The 18,648-nt window shown below is 38.8% G+C and overlaps 1 protein-coding gene and 1 long non-coding RNA gene across 3 annotated transcripts in view; both read right to left on the bottom strand.

The window, feature by feature from the left end:
- Positions 1 to 17,479, bottom strand: part of LOC114257355 (B3 domain-containing transcription factor VRN1) — a 33,162-nt gene extending 15,683 nt beyond the window's left edge. Inside the window, exon 1 of one of the 2 annotated variants that reach the window (XR_014364322.1) lies at positions 17,236 to 17,476. Coding sequence is in view for 1 of the 2 variants with exons in the window: in XM_028197110.2 (XP_028052911.2) it covers positions 17,236 to 17,358 (123 nt within the window). In the remaining variant the exon portion in view is untranslated. Of the gene's footprint in view, positions 1 to 17,235 lie in introns of both variants that reach the window. The other variant, XM_028197110.2, reaches the window with a different exon arrangement.
- Positions 5,964 to 7,602, bottom strand: LOC145822676 (uncharacterized). The gene is made up of 2 exons (XR_014364323.1): positions 6,530 to 7,602; positions 5,964 to 6,436 (listed from the first exon to the last, which is right to left on the bottom strand). It is a non-coding gene; the product is annotated as an uncharacterized LOC145822676 (long non-coding RNA).
- Positions 17,480 to 18,648: the final 1,169 nt, after the last annotated feature.

Genomic DNA, 18,648 nt, shown 5'->3' with positions numbered 1-18,648 from the left:
ATCAATAAAAGTTGCATATTGAAAGTACCCCAGACATCAGAATGTATAAGATCAAAGGCACTAGGAGCACGAGTCATATGAGGGATATAGCTAGTACAAGTATACTTAGACAACTCACAAACCACACAATGAAATTTATAATCTTTGCAAGCTTTATTAATTGAAGGAAAAGTTGACATAAATATTGAAAATTAACATGACCCATACGAGCATGCCATAATTCTAAAGTCTGAATCTTAAAAACACAAGATATGTAAACAAGCAAAATAAAGGCTTGAAAATTAGCTAAAGAAGAAGAGGAATGCTCATCCGATGGATCCCCAAAGTAGTAAAACCCATCACACTCATATCCCTTGACAAAAATCATCTTCAAACTTAGGTCCTGTAAAAGGCAAGAAGAGGGTAACAAGATGACGACACAATTAAATTGTTTGGCACGAAGACTAACGGATAAGAGATTATATGCCAAATTTAGAACATGTAAAACAGACGATAAAGTAATGGTAGGGGATAAAGAAACTACACCCTTATGACGAACAAAAGAGGAAGAACCATCAGCAAGACGCACAAATTGGGCAATAGTATTAGGGACAGGAGAAGAAATAAAAGAAAACTCACCTATCATATAATTATTAGCCCCATAATCCATAATCCATGAGGGACTAGCAGGCCGAACATGGAAAGCAATAGAAGTACCGGTAACAAGGGTGGCAACAATAGAAGACAATGGGCCATGAGAACTAGTAGTGAGAGATCCAAGTTGAGCCTGAAGCTAACCAATATGAGTCTGTAACTACTGTAAATTAGGGATATTAGGAGACCCAGGAGGAGGAGTAGCCTCTACTAAAGCAACAGTGTGAGGGTGCCAGTACCACGAGGGTGAGAAGAACATTGCCTCAACTCAGGATAAAGTTTGAAGCAACGAGCCTTAACATGACCAGAAGCACCACAATGATGACAAGTAACTGGACTAGTAGAACCCCGAGAACTAGACTTTGCAGCAAGAGCCATCTAATCAGATGAAATCAGAGACACGAGAAGAGGGCTCGGCTGAACCAAACACCTACGGCACTCATCACTATCAATGGTGACAAAGGCCTCATAGAGAGATGGCATGAGTGATGTGTTTAAAATATGAGTTCGAAGAGATTCAAACTCAAAGTTTAAACCCATCAAAAACTGATAAGTGTGCTGACAAATAAGATGTTTAGACACAAGAAAGGCAGCATCTGCTGGAAACTCATTTAAGGGCTCATATTGAGCCAACTCTTCCCAACGGTCCTGAAGATAGCCATAGAACTCTGCCACAAAAAGTCCCAAAATAGACTAGGAGGCACGAGCAATGTCCTGATAGGGCTCAAAGATGCGAGCATCATTATGAGCATGAGCATACATCTGTGACAAGGCACACCATAGAATCAGAACTGTGTCGCAATAAAGGAACATATGGTAAATACGATCCTCCATAGAATTGAACATCCATCTCAAGATAATACAATTATCAATATCCCACCAGCATGGGTAGGGTCTGTCGCAACAGGCTAAGTAGTAGTAGGTAAAAGACAATAGGCATTCCCCTTTCCCCCTAAATAGATTTAAGGAAGCAGCTCCATACGGAAAAATTTTTCCCATTCAACACCATACTCATAATACGATGAACAAGAGTGTTATAAGTGAGAGAAAATCAAAACCAACGGGGACAGGTTTTGTGGGTACATCAAAAGAGACAATAAGAGATGGTTCAATCATAGTGGAATAATAGAGGCAGAAAAACACACATAATCACAGGAAAACAGTCTGAAACAAGGCAAGAAGCTGGAAAAAACTCAACGGCTTATCTAAATAAATGCTACTGAACAAACTTAGTAGCCCACTAAATATATATATATAAATAAAAACTAGAAAGAGTGCTTAATACATCAGCACAACACCCTAGAAAGGGTAAAAGAGGGCTCGAACCACCCTAGAAGGGTTGCTGAAGCACCTAAGACCAGGAGAAGACCTAGTTGGCACCTATTAAAGCCTCAACAGGGATAAAGAGAACCTACCGAGGAGAGAACAAAGGTGGAGAAGGGGTTTCGGGTGGTCTAGAAGTGGTTTCAGGTGGAGGGGAGGTATGTCGGGTGAAGAAGAGGGAATGGGTAGGGTTATCGAGGGCTTAGGAAGAGAGAAAGGGACTGCCGATGGTGATAGAGGTAAGAAAGAGGCTACGGTTTCTACAACTATTCTCTAATACCAAATAGAATGAAAAATAACGGTATTAGCTTACCTATGAATGAGGTAGAGGCTATACAGGCTATGTATATATAATATATTCATGAAATAATTTAGGAAATAATAAAAACAAGGCTCAAAATCCGTGATTCATATAATCATGGATTTTATACAATCTGCTAAAAATAAAAATATTCTAACTCCTATTTTCAATAGGGAGAGCATGTAGAGAGAAATGGAGGTTTATAGAGAATTAAGATTTTGTCCTTGATGGTAATTTGACTTAGGAATTTAATGGTATTAAATAAAAAAAAAACATCAAACGTAGGTTGAAACAATTGTTTTTGGGGTGCATTCTCTAATCAATTTCTTATTTTTTTGAAGAGAGACCCAATTTGTTTCTCACCAATCCTCATCAAATTTTGTGAGAAATGAAAGTCTCTCCGTTTTCCTTCCTCTCTCACCATTTCTCACCTAATTTATAAATTAAATAGGAGAAAAGTTATGTTTCTCATAATTTATTAAAATTTCTCATCAAAGCACTCAATCCAAACAGCCAGTAATATATGCATTTTATGAGTGATTTCTCATCAAATCATTCAATCCAAAAAAGTACTGTTCTGTTCACTCAATCCAGAATTACGATACTGTTGTTGACACCATATTTTATTTTCCTGTCGATTGTGGCCTATCAATAAGCCAAATCTAATCTAATTGGTTGTAGCCTATCGATTATGGTCTGTCGATTTAGACCATGAATCATCTTTTTACAAATAAACTATGGCCACAATTATTATTATTATTATTATTATTATTATTATTATTATTATTACTATTGTTGTTGTTTTTGTGCAGGACACTTGGCACTTCTTTAATTCCTTGTAGGTTAAGAGAAGTTGAAGGAGAAGTTAGGAAGATTTGATGGGATGAAAGACAAGTGGCAACCTAGGATGAAGATGGAAGTTTTTGGAAGTTGTAGGTGGTTAGCGGTGGTTATTTTCTACATCTATGAATTCCTCTCATGGCTAATGTGAAGGGGATTCTTCAATCCATTCGCAACACTTGTGAAACCTAGGAGTAGGAGTGACTTATCATAGGAGTAGTGCTTGTACTTGGGTGTAGCAGTTAATTAGTGATATTGTAACCTGTCGATCTTATAATTTTTGACACTTGTAATTTCTTTATTGTAATTGAGTAACAAAATCCAGTGTTAATTATCAATTTTAGTGTGTTTTGTACTTCGTTTATTTACATTACAACCTCCAAAAAAAGTCCTTGAAACAGTTAAGACAGAGAACACCAACCATATTGGTTGATTTGTTTGTTGTTTGTGAAGATTGGTTTTGTCCGTCGACTGAACTCTGTCGATTTATCCCAAGCCAGATTTTTACTAACATAATTTGGCACGTCTAGTGGGACCTATCTAATATGGAGTGATGACAAAGAAGGAGCAAATGGACATGCATGGAGATCCAAACTTAAACTAGTGGCTCAAACACGGAAATAAGAAATGCTTTACTTCTTCAAATAAAGCAATTTATGAAAAGCATGTGTCAGATATATAGATGATGAAGAAGAAGAGAGAGAGAAGATTTTATTGATATGTAGAATTGTGTATTTTACAATAAGATGAAGTAGCCTATTTATAAGCCAAAGTAGATCAGGGCTTACGTCATGAATTACATCATAAAATAGGGCTGATGTCATGGATGACATTAGGATAGGGATGATGCCATGGATGACATCATAGAATAGGGCTGATGTCATGGATGACATCAGAATAGTATGTGTCATGGATGACATAGACACTAACGCTTAACACTCCCCCTCAAGTTGGTGCAAATATATCTCTCATGCCCAACTTGCAACAAATTAGATGAAAGAACTTACTACTAAGACCTTTGGTAAACACATCAGCCAATTGATCTTCCAACTTCACAAAAGGCATACACATCAAACCTTTATTCAATTTCTCCTCAATAAAATGTCGGTTAATCTCAATATGCTTGGTTCTATCATGTTAAACAGTATTGTGAGCAATACTAATGGCAGCTTTGTTGTCACAGTACAGAGTCTTAAAATTCTTAAGTCTTAAAATCTTACGAATAAGTCTTAAAATCAAGCTTGTCCAAACGGCCCCTAATGTCAAGCTCAACACCAAAACCACTCTCAGGCACCCCCTTACCACAAATAACAGCCCGCTAACTAGGAGTGAAAAAAGATAACTCAGGCTGATATGGCATCATCTCATCCGCAATCTCATCCATAACACTCTCCCCCAGAGAAGATGGCAGAAAAGAAGTAAAAAAGAACTTAGACTCATAGAAGATGACATTCATACTGACATACACTTTTCGAGTGTAAGGACCATAGCATTTGTAACCCTTCTGAGTAGCAGAATAGCCAAGAAAGGCACAACGCACAACTTTAGGATCAAATTTTCCATGAGTACAAGGTTGTAAATGAACAAAACAAACACACCCAAAAATCTGAGAAGAAAGGGAAGACGTGGGATAAGCCACAGGAAGAAGTGCAAGAGGAATTCAGAATTGGAGGACACTAGAAGGCATACGATTGATGAGATAAGCAGCAGTAAGAATAGCATCACCTCAAAAAGACTTAGGAACTTTCATGGTAAACAAAAGTGAGTGAGCAACTTCAAAAAAATAGCCATTCTTGCGTTCAACAACTCCATCCTGCTTACGAGTGCCAACACAACTAATCTAATAAAGAATGCCATGCTCCTCAAGGTATGCTTGGAAAGCTCCATCAACATACTCAGTCTCATTATCACTCCAAAGAATTTTAATGGTAACACTAAAAAGATTGCGTACCATTTTATGAAAAAGGCAAAAACAAGAAAAAAAACCTCACTTTTAGTTCGAATAAGATAGACCCAAGTCACACGGGAATAACAATCAATAAAAGTGACAAACCAACAATATCCAGAAGTAGTCACTATGGGGGAAAGCCCCACACATCCGTATGAACAAGTATAAAAGGAAATGTACTTCTTTTATTAACTAAAGGATAACAAGTACGTTTATGCTTAGCAAATTCACAAGCATCACAAACAAAAGTGTTCTTAGAACAATCTCAAACTAAGGAAGGAAAAAGTCTTTCTAAAATACTAAAGAATGGATGACCTAAACGCCGATGCCATTGATGAAGGAGGGGAAAAGGAGAACTAGTGGTGCACTGAAGAGCCTGACTGTTGGACAACATTAATGGAGGAGGAACAATATCCAGAAAATACAATCCACCAGGTGCTTTACCACTGCCAATTGTTTTCTCCGTAGCCAGTTCCTAAAAAACACAATAAGTAGGAAAAAATGTCACTGACTAGTTTAGGGACGTAGTAAAGCTACTAACAGAAAGTAAGTTGGTAGAAAAATTAGGAACATGAAGCACAGAAGAAAGAGAAAGTAAAGATGAGCAATGAACAGAACCCTTGCCGGAGATTAGAAGATAAAGTGTCATCAACCACTCTAACTTTATCTCGCCCAGAACAAGGAGAATAAGTAGAGAAAAGACTAGAGGCACCTGTCATGTGATCGTGTTAGAATTTACCATCACCTACCACACACTTACCATCACCTACCACACACTCACCTACTACACTCACCTACTCCTCACCTACCCCCACCTAACCTACATCTATATAATCAATCAATTGTAACAGAATCAATATATCAATTAATACATAATTCATTCTCTCTGTATCTCTCTCTATCAATTTATCTTACATGGTATCAGAGCAAGGTTAAGAATTTAGTATTTTTCGCTTCACCGGCGGGCGGCAACCTCGCCTTGGCCGCCCGCCGGACCTCAACCTAGTCCGCTAAAATTTTTTACACATACCTTGCTTGATCACAAACCTCTCTCACCTTCGGCCACATTTCCGACTGCAACTCCGGCACCTCCTACTTCAAATCCAGCACCACCGACGCCTCCCGCACGGTCGCCTACGCCAGCTGTTCCACCTGCTCTGGTTCCGGCGCCGGCTCCAAGCAAGACGCCGACATCTCCGGCGCTGTCTCCGCTACTGAGTCCCCCGAATTGTCCACAACTTTAAGATTGGTCCTCATCTGTATGAAAGTCCTGCATTGCTGAAACAAGAACTCACTGCATGACATCTCATGTGGCGTTCCCTGTACACCAAGATTGTTGCCAAGGCCTCCCAACAATGAACGGGCAGCACGCAATGATTTGGAAGGGAAAGCTGCAGCCATCTTTGCACTTAATTGCTGTGCCAATAAAACCAACAGTCCCCAATTTGCCAAAGATAGAAGCTTTGAGAGAGAGACAAACAGACCTTGAATCCTCCTCCTCAGTCTGCGATGACAGCAGTGGCGGTACAGCAGAGAAACCCTGAAACCGCTGCGTACTTGGAAGAGAGAGTGGCTGACTCTGCAAGTTGGGGAAGAACTTCTGATCCAGCAGAGAGGGTTCAACAGCGAAAGTTCATCTCTTTCTCTGCAGAGATTTTCGATTCCGAAACCGACAAAAAGTGTGGGACTTGGGTTGATTCTTTTTAACTTTTCTTTTCTTCTTTTTTCCAAAGTTTTTGATCTGCCCAAGACGTCTTTACCACCTCTCTCTCTCTCTCATCCTTTTTGTTTTTTTTGAAAACACACTTTTTTTTCTCTCCACCGCATCTACTTTCTCCCTTAATGTCTTATTATTCTTATTATTATTATTTTTATTATTCTTACAAAAAAAAAAAAAAAAAAAAGGCACCGCCCATGACAGCAATCATGCTGTTCTTATCTCCTTTCACTTTCTTTATTTATTTGTTTTTTTAACAGCACCTTTTGCCCACACCATTTCACACTTTTCTTTTATTTTTTCTATATTACCATCATGCACCCTACAATCAACACCATGTGCTGGTTCCACCCACTTTCCTTTTATTATTATTATTATTATTATTATTATTATTATTATTATTATTATTATTATTATTATTCTTATTAAAACAAAAAAAAATAAACATAAAAATTAAAAAAAAAAAATAATAATAATAATAATAAAATAAAAAATAACAAGAACAAGAAGAATCTCTCTCTTCTCTCTCTGCAACGCACATGGGTTGGTTTGCCCTTTTCATCATTAATATCACACTCTCTTCCACTTTCTTTTCTTTTCTTTTCTTTTCTCTTTTTCTTATCACTCACAAGACCACTCACATGAACCACCCACTATCTCTTATAATAATTTATTATTTTTTCCACTCAAACCCTCGTCATTATATATTCTATCTATATTTTAATATATAAACATATACATGTATATCCATTGAATTCAATTTCTTTTCTTTTTTTCTCTTTTCTTTTCTTTTCTATCTATACATATATATTCTTATTATTATTATCAAAAAAAAAAAAAAAAAAAAAAAAAAAAAAAAAAAAGCCAGCAGAAGCAGATGAACTGCACACCTCCAAACTCATTTCATTTTATTCATGTCGGGGCTCACCCCGATCACCATTTTACAACCAAAAAAAAAAAAAAAAAAACCCACAAACAAACCACTCACACCCACAGGCGGGATTTTTTCTTCTCTACTCTGCCGCCAGTCTTTTCTTCTTGCCTCCGTCCTGGGCGGCCCTTGCCGGTGTTGCCTCCGTGTTTCCTACTCCACTGGGCATGATCACTACTCCCTGCTCCTCCACTGCAGCATATGGCAGCCCTCCAAATCGGAACATCACGGTGGCCTTCCGCTTCAGCTCCTTGTTTTCTGCCCTTAGCACGCTTATCTCTGCTCGCACATCCTTATACATGCGTTGGAGCAGAGCCAGCTGGGAGTTTAAATGCTGCACCTCATTTGTCCTACTTTGCAGCCGGTTCGACAAGTTTGTGACCGCCGTCATGCTTTCCACACATGCCTTCAGAGTATACTGATTGGCCTCCACATCTGACTGCACTGCCATTCTTTGCTCCACCGACCGCATCGAAAAGTTCAACGGAGCAAACTCCGGGGCGCTTGGTTGAGTTTCCAGTGCCACCGCACCAGTTCTCTCTCTTGTTGACTCGTTGAGGTCGGGAAAGAGGGTGAGCAGTCCACGGGAAGACGAAGACGAAGCCATTTTCTGGGCAACAGAGTGTTACAGAATATCTCTCGCAACAGAGTGTTACAGACTCTCTCTCTCAGCACAACGAAGAGTTTTTCAGACTCTCTCTTAGCACAACGAAGTTTTTTTTTTTTTCAGAGGTTTTTCGCAGCTTTTCTCTGTCTCAGCCTCAGCATCAACCTTGGTTAAATAGCCAAGGCAGCCACGCGCATCGCGCGCCTCTTGCCACCAGCCGACAACCGGGCACGCAAGCCAAGGCGCCCACGTGCCTCGCCATCATGTCCGGCACACCTTTTGATGAATTGGGCACGCCTTTTGATGGCACGCCTTTTGACAAAATTGGGCACACCTTTTGAGGGTGCAACTTTTACAAGGGTCCGACACGACTCTGTAAACTGTCCCGACATTGATTCCGGTTAGCTCCTTTATGGGTCCGACAAGACTCTGTAAACTGTCCCGACATTGATTCCGGTTAGCTCCTTTATGGGTCCGACAAGACTCTGTAAACTGTCCCGACATTGATTCCGGTTAGTTTCTACAAGGGTCCAACAAGACTCCGTAAACTGTCACAACAACTGTCACAGCATTGTCTGCTACAACGGTCCGACATGACCCCATAAACTGTCTTCTACATCGGTCTGGCACCACCATACAGTGTCCTCTACAATGTTATGACCCCACCATCCAGTGTCCTCTACCACGTTATGACACCACCATACAGTGCCTTCACCAACGGTCTGACACGACCATACAGTGTCTCCTATCCTTTTTTCTTTTTATGTATTTTCTTGTTTATTTTTATGTATTTTCTTATTTTGTTCCTCTCTTCAAACTCAAGTTGGTTAGTTTCTATCCTCCTTGAGTTTGCGGGGGGCTGTTAGAATTTACCATCACCTACCACACACTTACCATCACCTACCACACACTCACCTACTACACTCACCTACTCCTCACCTACCCCCACCTAACCTACATCTATATAATCAATCAATTGTAACAGAATCAATATATCAATTAATACATAATTCATTCTCTCTGTATCTCTCTCTATCAATTTATCTTACAGATCGGTAGCACCAAAATCAATAATCCAAGAAGGCAACGAGGATGTACTAAGAGCACTAGCAGGAGTACCTGTGTGGGCAAAATTAGAAGAAGCAGGAGTCGAAGGAAGTCTAAGGAACTATGGTAAATGAAGAATCAAGCCGAGCCATCAAACACTTGAGAGTGTGCAACTCATCCTGAGAAAGAGTACTAGGCTCACAGGAAGTACTAGTTGCAATCTCAGACACATGTGCTTATGGACGAGTTGTACTACCACGGTCACCACCCCGAGTAGGGCGAGCATTCAATTTACAACAATGCTCACGATCATGTCAGTCTTTCCACAATAATCACACTTCAAACGATCCCGATCACCTATGATTCCCTTACTACCAAACTGAACTGAACTAGGCTTAGGATCACGAGTGGTAGAAACCACAACCAAAGCATATCGATCCTGAATAGAGGAATGGACCATAGCACTACGCCGACTTTCCTCTTGCTGAACAAGAGCATAAGGCTCGCGTAAGGCGGGAAAAGGAGAGTGACCCAATACTTGAACGAAAATCTAATCATACTCTAAATTAAGGCCAGCAAGAAAGTCATACACATGCTCCTTTTCCACAGTATGCTAAAATAAAGTTGCATCCTTGGAACAAACAGCCTGGAAACTCTGATAATAATCCAGTTCCTGCCACAAGTTTCTTAATTCAGCATAGTACACCACGAGTGAGCGATCCTTCTGATCCAAGCCTCGAAGTTTCTTCCTCAACTCATATGCTTGTGCGTCATTACCCTTTTGAGAATACATTTGGGAAACAACTATCCAAATCTTATAAGCCATATACAATAAAAGAAAAGACCTACTGATTGTAGGCTGCATAGAGTTAATGAGCCAAGTCATAACCAAAGCATTCTCAGACACCTATTGAATATGCAAAGGATCATCATAGGCATGCTAAGGAAGATCACTGGTAATATAACCAGTCAATCGGCGAGCAGCAATAGCAAGACTACAAAAGCGGGACCAAATCAGGCAGTTGGTGCCATCAAGTTTCACAGGATTGATTTGAAGAGATGGACTATCGGTAAGAGTCACAACATGATGCTACCTAAAGCCCGCACTAACCAAAGGATCCTTATTCTCACCCTCAGCCATTGAAAATTAAAACCACACAAGGACAACCCAAACAAGCAGAAGCAAGTCTAAAAAACAAAAAAACTCAAGACCAGTATGTTACCTGTAGAGCCCAAAAAACAAAGCTAGACCCAAGCAAACGCTGTTAGGACAGCACCTATATGAGCCGAATCAATCATTCATGGAGAGAAGTCCAAAAAAACTACAAAGCAAGGACAGCAAAGGCCAACAATGCACCAGTTGGCTCCCAAGGACTAGGAAGGAAGAGAAAAAATCAACCAAAAACCTCACCATAAATGTTTTCTAGAAAAACCACCCATTTTTCCAAAAAATAAGAAAAAATAGAAAACAATGAGTAAAAAATTAAAATAAAATCATAGGGCTTATTTTCGGCCCTAGTCGAACATGCTGAAATTTTTATTTTATTTTTTTTTTTTGACAAAATCTTAAAAAAATAATAAAAAAAAATAAAAAATAAAAAACAAGGACAAGAACAAGAACAAGAACAAGAAATCTTCAAGAAGGAAGATATAGCTTTGATACCATGTCAAATATATAGATGAAGAAAAAGAAGAGATAAAGAAAATTTTATTGATATGTAGAATTTTGTGTATTTTACAAGTAGCCTATTTATAAGCCAAAGTAGATAAGGGCTTATGTCATGGATTACATCATAAAATAGGGCTGATGTCATGGATGACGTCATAGAATACGGTTGATGTCATGGATGACATCAGAATAGGGCTGATGTCATGGTGTGTCATGGATGACATAGACACTAACACTTAACAACATGCTTCCACATGAAAGATAAGAAATATTTGCAAAACTGAAAGCCATATTTGAGTGCAAACCGTTATTCAAGGTATGAAAATAATGTGGCTCGGGGGGTTAATATACATGTTTTTAGAGAACCAAGCCATGAAGATGAAATGACTACATAAGGTTTTCATAAGCCATTAATGGCTAAAAAAGAAAAAAAGCCATTTTGTCAAATAGTATTGAAAATAGATCACAAAATGATGGTGAAGATTTAATTAAGGGGCATGATTTTAAGCCAAACATGGCTGAACATTATGAACAATCCACATTTGTTGAATTTGAATTTTTTGACATGGTTAATTGTCAAAATTTTTGGTTGCGTTTGGTAGAGTTTTAAAATTATGATTTGAGAATAGAGTTGTATTTTGAGTTTGTGAGTTTTGAAATTATGATTTGAAAAGAGAAAATTTGTTTGGTTATGAGTTTTGAAAAGATTTTTTAATTGAGTTTTGAATTAAGTTTTGAATTTTTGATGTGACATATGAATTAAGAAAATTTGTTTGGTTATGAGTTTTAAAAAGAGTTTTCAGAATTTAATTCAAAAAATTATAACTCATAACCAAACACACAACTCAAAACCCCATTGCAAATTCTATTCAAAACTCATAATCAAACTCTTTTTAACATTCAATTCAAAAAAATAATTTGTAATTTTGGTGTTAAAAAAATAAATTCTATATTTAAAAAATATCAAAAACAAATATAATTTTTTTTTTTTCTAAATAACAAGTGGCGATTGGCAATTGCAAAAAAAAAAAAAAAAAAACAACACTGTTCCGGTCAACCAACCAAACGTCCGGGGGACGTCCGGGAGAATGACCGGATAGACACAAAATTCAAAAACTCCCCTGCTTTTCACAATGGAGAAGATGAAAGAGAGAGATATGCCAAACGTGAAAAAGAAATGTGTTTTGAAATGTGTGGTGAAATCACATTTTCAAAACTCTGTCCAAATGGAGGGTGCTGTTAGAATTTCCCATCTTTACCTTCACCTACTCCACTACACACTCCACTTCACCTACCTCCACTTCACCACACACTCCACTTCACCTAACCCACTATCACCTCCACTACACCTACTACCACATTTTCTTCTATATATAGATTGTATAGGAATTGTAATAAATCAATCTTGTAATATAACAATCAATACAAATCAATCAATAATACATATATTTTTCATGGTATCAGAGCTGAGCTAAGACTCTAATAATTTCGCTTCACCGGCGGGCGGCAACCGAATCGTCTTAGGCCGCCCGCCGGACCTCTACACATACCCATCTCAGCCTCATCAGTGGAAGAATTCATCAAGCGCTACTACTACCTCACAAGTTCCGTCTTCTCCGGGCCTCACTGGATCCACTAGATCTCGTCCTCCATCTTTTGTCTGTGCCACCTCTCCATGGAAGGATTCGAATTTGATGCACCACCGCCGTACACGGCGGCCGACGAGACCAATGACTTCTGCAACTCAATCATCACTCGATTCAGCTCCTCCACGGAGGACCACCACCACCGCCTCTGCGCCATCATCGGCGCAATGTCTCAGGAGCTCAAAGACCAACCGATGGCTTAAGGGATAGAAACGAAAAGGATTCATACAATTTCTATCAGGCTGTTGATGGTCAGCACCTAATCCTTCATCCTTTAAACATGAAGTGTCTTCTACACCATCATGGGAGCTATGATATGCTTCCCCACAGAATCAGTGGAAAGATTTTACAATTGGAGACAGTAACTCAATCAGAGGCCATAAGGAGGCGTTACCGTTTCTTAAGCCATTTTTCTTTGACAACAACATTTCAGCTTTGTGAAATTGATCTCAGTGATTTGTTGCCTCCTGATGCTCTTTCTCCATTTATGGATGAAATTAAGAATCGGGAAAAGCAGAGAAAGCGTCTTGCGAGGAAGGAACGGGAGGAGAAAAACAGGGCTGAGGTTGTTTCAACACATTGTGTGCTCGTACCATCTAATTTTGCACAATGCTCTCGCGATACTTCCCCTACCTTCTCCATGGATGACTTTGAAGCTTTGGGAAGTTCTGTTACTCCTTCTTGTGATTCAACCTTATTCAGATCTAAGGCTCTCAATCCTTCTTTATCGAACAAACCCAGCTGTAGCAACACTTTTACACTATTATAATATATTATCATACACCCAACACACCACTCACACATACACGGTTGAGAGAGAGAGAGAGAGAGAGAGCAACACTTTTTATTTTACTACTTTATTTATTTAAAAAAAAAAAAAAAAAAAAAATCTTTTTCAAATCATGTCTCCCACCAAAACAATTACTTTCCGACCCACCAACACACATGCTTTCCTCCTTAATATATTATTCTTATTATTATTATTATTATTATTATTAAAACCAAAAAAAAATATATATATATATATATATATACCGAACACCATTACCGATTTCAAATATATTTTTATTATTTCTTTCTTTATTTTTCTTTCCCATTATTTTTAATTTTTTTTTCACATTCCATTCATACCATATAGCTTTGCACACCACACCATATTTTATTCATCTCAAGGATCAACCCCGATCACAATTTTACACACAAAAAAAAAAAAAAAAAAAAAAAAAAAAACAAAACAAAACCAACACAAATCGGAACAGTGAGCTTTTTCTTCTCTACTCTGCCGCCGGTCTTTTCTTCTTGCCTCCGTCCTGGGCAGCCCTTGCCGGTATTGTCTCCATATTTCCCACTCCACTGGGCACGATCACTATTCCCTGCTCCTCCACTGCAGCATATGGCGGCCCTCCAAATCGGAACATCACGGTGGCCTTCCACTTCAGCTCCTTGTTTTCTGCCCTTAGCACGCTTATCTCTGCTCGCGCATCCTTATACATGCGTTGGAGCAGAGCCAGCTGGGAATTTAAATGCTGCACCTCATTTGTCCTACTCTGCAGCCGGTTCGACAAATTTGTGACCGCCGTCATGGTTTCCACGCATGACTTCAGAGTATACTGATTAGCCTCAATATCAGTTTGCACCGCCATTTTTTGCTCCACCGACCGCATCGGAAAGTTCAATGGAGCAAAACCAGAGGTGTTTGGTTGAGGTTCACTGGCCACCGCACCAGTTATTTCTCTTGTGGGCTCGTTCAGTTCTGGAAAGAGCGTGAGCAGGTTCTGGGTAGCTGGACGGGAAGAAGAGGCCATGTTTTTGGGTTGCTAAGTGTTTCGGAAGGGTTGGTGACAGAATGGCAACAAAGTGTTCCACAGTTTCTCTCTCCGCAGAGGCAGAGTTTTTTTCAGCGAAGGGTTGGTTTCAGAGGTTTCAGAATGGTATGCCTCAGCCTCAGCCTTCGTCTTGGATAAATAGCCGAGGCAGCCACGCGTATCGCGCGCCTCTTGCCGCCCGACAAACTGGCACGCCTTTTCATGGCACATCTTTTGACAAAGTGGACACGCCTTTTGATGGCACGCCTTTTGATGAATTGGGCACGCCTTTTGATGGCACGCCTTTTGACAAAATTGGGCACACCTTTTGAGGGTGCCACTTTTACAAGGGTCCGACAAGACTCTATAAACTGTCCCGACATTTGATACCGGTTAGCTTTTTCAAGGGTCCGACAAGACTCTGTAAACTGTCCCGACATTGATTCCGGTTAGCTCCTTTATGGGTCCGACAAGACTCTGTAAACTGTCCCGACATAGATTCCGGTTAGTTTCTACAAGGGTCCGACAAGACTCTGTAAACTGTCCCGACATTGATTCCGGTTAGTTTCTACAAGGGTCCAGCAAGACTCCGTAAACTGTCACAACATTGTCTTCTACAACGGTCCGACATGACCCCATAAACTGTATTCTACATCGGTCTGACACCACCATACAGTGTCCTCTACAACGTTATGACACCCCATACAGTGTCTTCACCAACGGTCTGACACGACCATACAGTGTCTCCTATCCTTTTTTATTTTTATGTATTTTCTTGTTTTGTTACTCTCTCCAAACTCAAGTTGGTTAGTTTCTCTCCTCCTTGAGTTTGCGGGGGGCTGTTAGAATTTCCCATCTTTACCTTCACCTACTCCACTACACACTCCACTTCACCTACCTCCACTTCACCACACACTCCACTTCACCTAACCCACTATCACCTCCACTACACCTACTACCACATTTTCTTCTATATATAGATTGTATAGGAATTGTAATAAATCAATCTTGTAATATAACAATCAATACAAATCAATCAATAATACATATATTTTTCAGGTGCAAATGGAGGAGTGGAATTATGATTTGAGAGCTTCATCAAACACGGCCTTTAATTTTCTAAAATCATTTGATATTATGATTTCTGCTACCCAATGACCACCATGGGTTTGTTGTTCACATCAAAAGTTGATTTTGATGAATTGGTTAACAAAAACAATATCTTATTCTTGTAAGTTTGATATGGCCATATAGCAGGCCATAATTGGCCAACCAATAATGGGCAATTGTTTATACTTTGAATGAAGTTTGATTGAGTCAAAGCAGAGGGCAGTGACAACTTTGAGTTTGTATCTATTACATACTCGACAAGGGAGCATCAAACACACACGCACACAACAAAAAAAAACAAAAAAAAACTCTGTTAACTACATGTTAGTAGTTTTGGTTTCAAAATTTAAAGAGTGCTAAATGTTAGAAGTGTAAACATACACATTCCTTCAGTAAGTACGAAGGGTTTAAATTACACCATTTATGGGTAATGTAAACATTTAGAAAACATTGGTTCAAAATTGTTCGCACCATAAATTAGTTTCTATCGATTGTGGCCTATCGATCATGGCCAAATCTAGTCCATGGATTTCAGTAAATATGGGTTGGTCTAGATTTTGTCCTTTATATCATTTAAGGTAAAAATTTTGCCTTAAATGAGGAGGGCATTGTTGATACCATATTTTATTTTCCTGTTGATAGTGGCCTATCAATAGGCTAAATATAATTTAATTGGTTGTAGCGTGTCAATTAAGAAGGGCGGGCCTGGCGTAGCGGTAAAGCTACCCCTTGGTGACCTGGTGGTCACGGGTTAAAGTCGCGGAAACAGCCTCTCTGCTTGCAGAGGTAAGGCTGCGTACATCAATCCTTCCCCAAACTCCGCTTAAATGGGAGTTTCTTGCACTGGGTACGACCTTTAGCCTGTCGATTATGATCTGTCAATTCAGACCATGAATCATCATTTTACAAATAAACTACGGCTGCATTGATTATTATTATTGCTGTTGTTGTTGTTGTTGTTGTTGTTGTTGTTGTTGTTGTGTAGGACACTTGGCACTCCTTTAATTCCTTGGAGGTTAAGAGAAGTTTAAGGAGAAGTTAGGAAGATTTGATGGGATGAAAGACAAGCAGCAACCTAGGCTGAAGATTGAAGTTATTGGAAGTTGTTGGAAGTTGTAGGTGGTTAGCGGTGGCGCCGGTGGTTATTTCCTACATCTATAAATTACTCTCATGGCTAATGTGAAAGAAATCCTTCAACCCATTCACAATAGTTGTGATATCTAGGAGTAGCAGGAACTTATCATAGGAATAGTTCTTGTACTTAAATAGTGATCTTGTAGCCTGTCAATCTTGTACTTTTTGACACTTGCAATTGAGTGACAAGTTCCAGTGTTAATTATCAATTTCAGTGTGTTTTATACTTTGTTTCTTCACATTACAACTTCCAAAGAAGTCCTTAAAACAGTTAAGGCAAAGAAGAACACCAATCGCATTGTTTAATTTGTTTGTTGTTTGTGAAAATTGCTCTTGTATATGGACTGAACTATGTCAATTTACCTCAAACCAGATTTTCACTAACAACTGTTCTCTATATTTCTAAGAATTTCTCATCAAATCACTCAATCCCATATTTGCATGCCTTTATTTAAGGTAATGAAGCAGCAAGCATAATCCAGACATTACAGCAAAATCTAGAGAGAAGAGTTAAGTGTTTTTACCAGCTTGTTGTCATGAATGATGGAGGGGAGGATAATCTTGTAGAAACTTGATGAGGATGATGACGACAATGTCCCCCTCACCGGAATATTTGGGCGCTGGCTATCACTTCCCTCGCCTCCCATTCTGCGCTGCCGCTGGTCTTCTCTCTCTCCCTCTTTGCAAGGAGGAATTATTTTGTCTTAATTATAGGCTGAATAGTGGTTGCTTTATGGAATATGGATAAAAAATAGGAAATATGTTAATAGAATTGGAAAAACGTACACGTGAGTGAAAGAATTGTTTGAGAAGTACTAACATAGTATTTTTTTTTTAAAAAAATGACTCGTATCTCAAATTTTGTGGTTTAAAAGTGGCTCAAATGGCCAAAATGATATCGTTTTGGCCATTTTTATGTTGTTCTGTACTCAAAACGACGTGGTTTTGGTCATTTAAGCCACTTTTAAGCCATAAAATTTGAACTACGTAACATTGTCATTTTTTTTTTTATATCTTTTTTATCATATCATTTATCTAGTTTTTAATATTTTTTTTCATAAAAAATAAAAAATATATTTATTTAAAATGTATACTTATTTAACATTTTCCAACGATGTATACTTATTTAACATTTTCCAACCAATCATTTAGTTAATTAGGGTAGAGTCCTAAAGTAAGATTTTAAAATGTTAGGTATTTTTTTTTTTTTAAAAAAAATTCTCAAAAAATTTATAGACTGCTCATGTGGATGTAGATACCACTTTTGTCTCACACGAGCATAAGAAAACGTACTTACTTTATAAGTTGCACTTTAGTATTGGGTTATAGTGATAGTATAGAAGTAGCATTCGATGCTACCACCTAATGGCCCAACTTAAATTTTAATGGGAGTTTTTTTGATAAATTCATTTTCTAGGAGATTTATTCCATCCAACTTATATTCTTTTTGACTATTCCATTAGGTCCAATTTGAGATAAAAAGACCAAAATACCCTTTTCATCTACTTATATTCAATTTAGTTCACATTATTTTCTTATGTTTCAATAAGTCCTATGGGTGACATAATTACCAAAATACCCTTAATGTGAATGTTCACACCGTCAATATAAATGTTTATATTGTCAATGTGTAGGGGCCCGGCTCATGTGGATCCTCGTGGGTGCCCGGAAAAATTTGAGTCTGGCCGGGCCGGCCCACAAGCCAAAAAAATAGGCCCGATCCGGCCCGTTGATAATATGAATATTCACATTGACAAGTTAACATTCACATTGATAGGAGTGTAAAATTGGCATGCGGCCCGTGGGCGGCCCGAAACCAGCCCGTCGTCCGGGGCCGGCCCGTTCTCAATATGAATATTCACATTGACATATTAACATTAACATTAACATTGGCAAGAGTGTAAAATTGGCCCATGACCCGTGGGCAGCCCAAAACC

This window comes from Camellia sinensis, chromosome 3, assembly GCF_055761805.1.
Source record: "Camellia sinensis isolate YWXY chromosome 3, ASM5576180v1, whole genome shotgun sequence".
NCBI lineage: Eukaryota > Viridiplantae > Streptophyta > Magnoliopsida > Ericales > Theaceae > Camellia > Camellia sinensis.
Note: the sequence above shows the minus strand (reverse complement) of the source record. Positions and strands in the feature narration are given on the sequence as shown.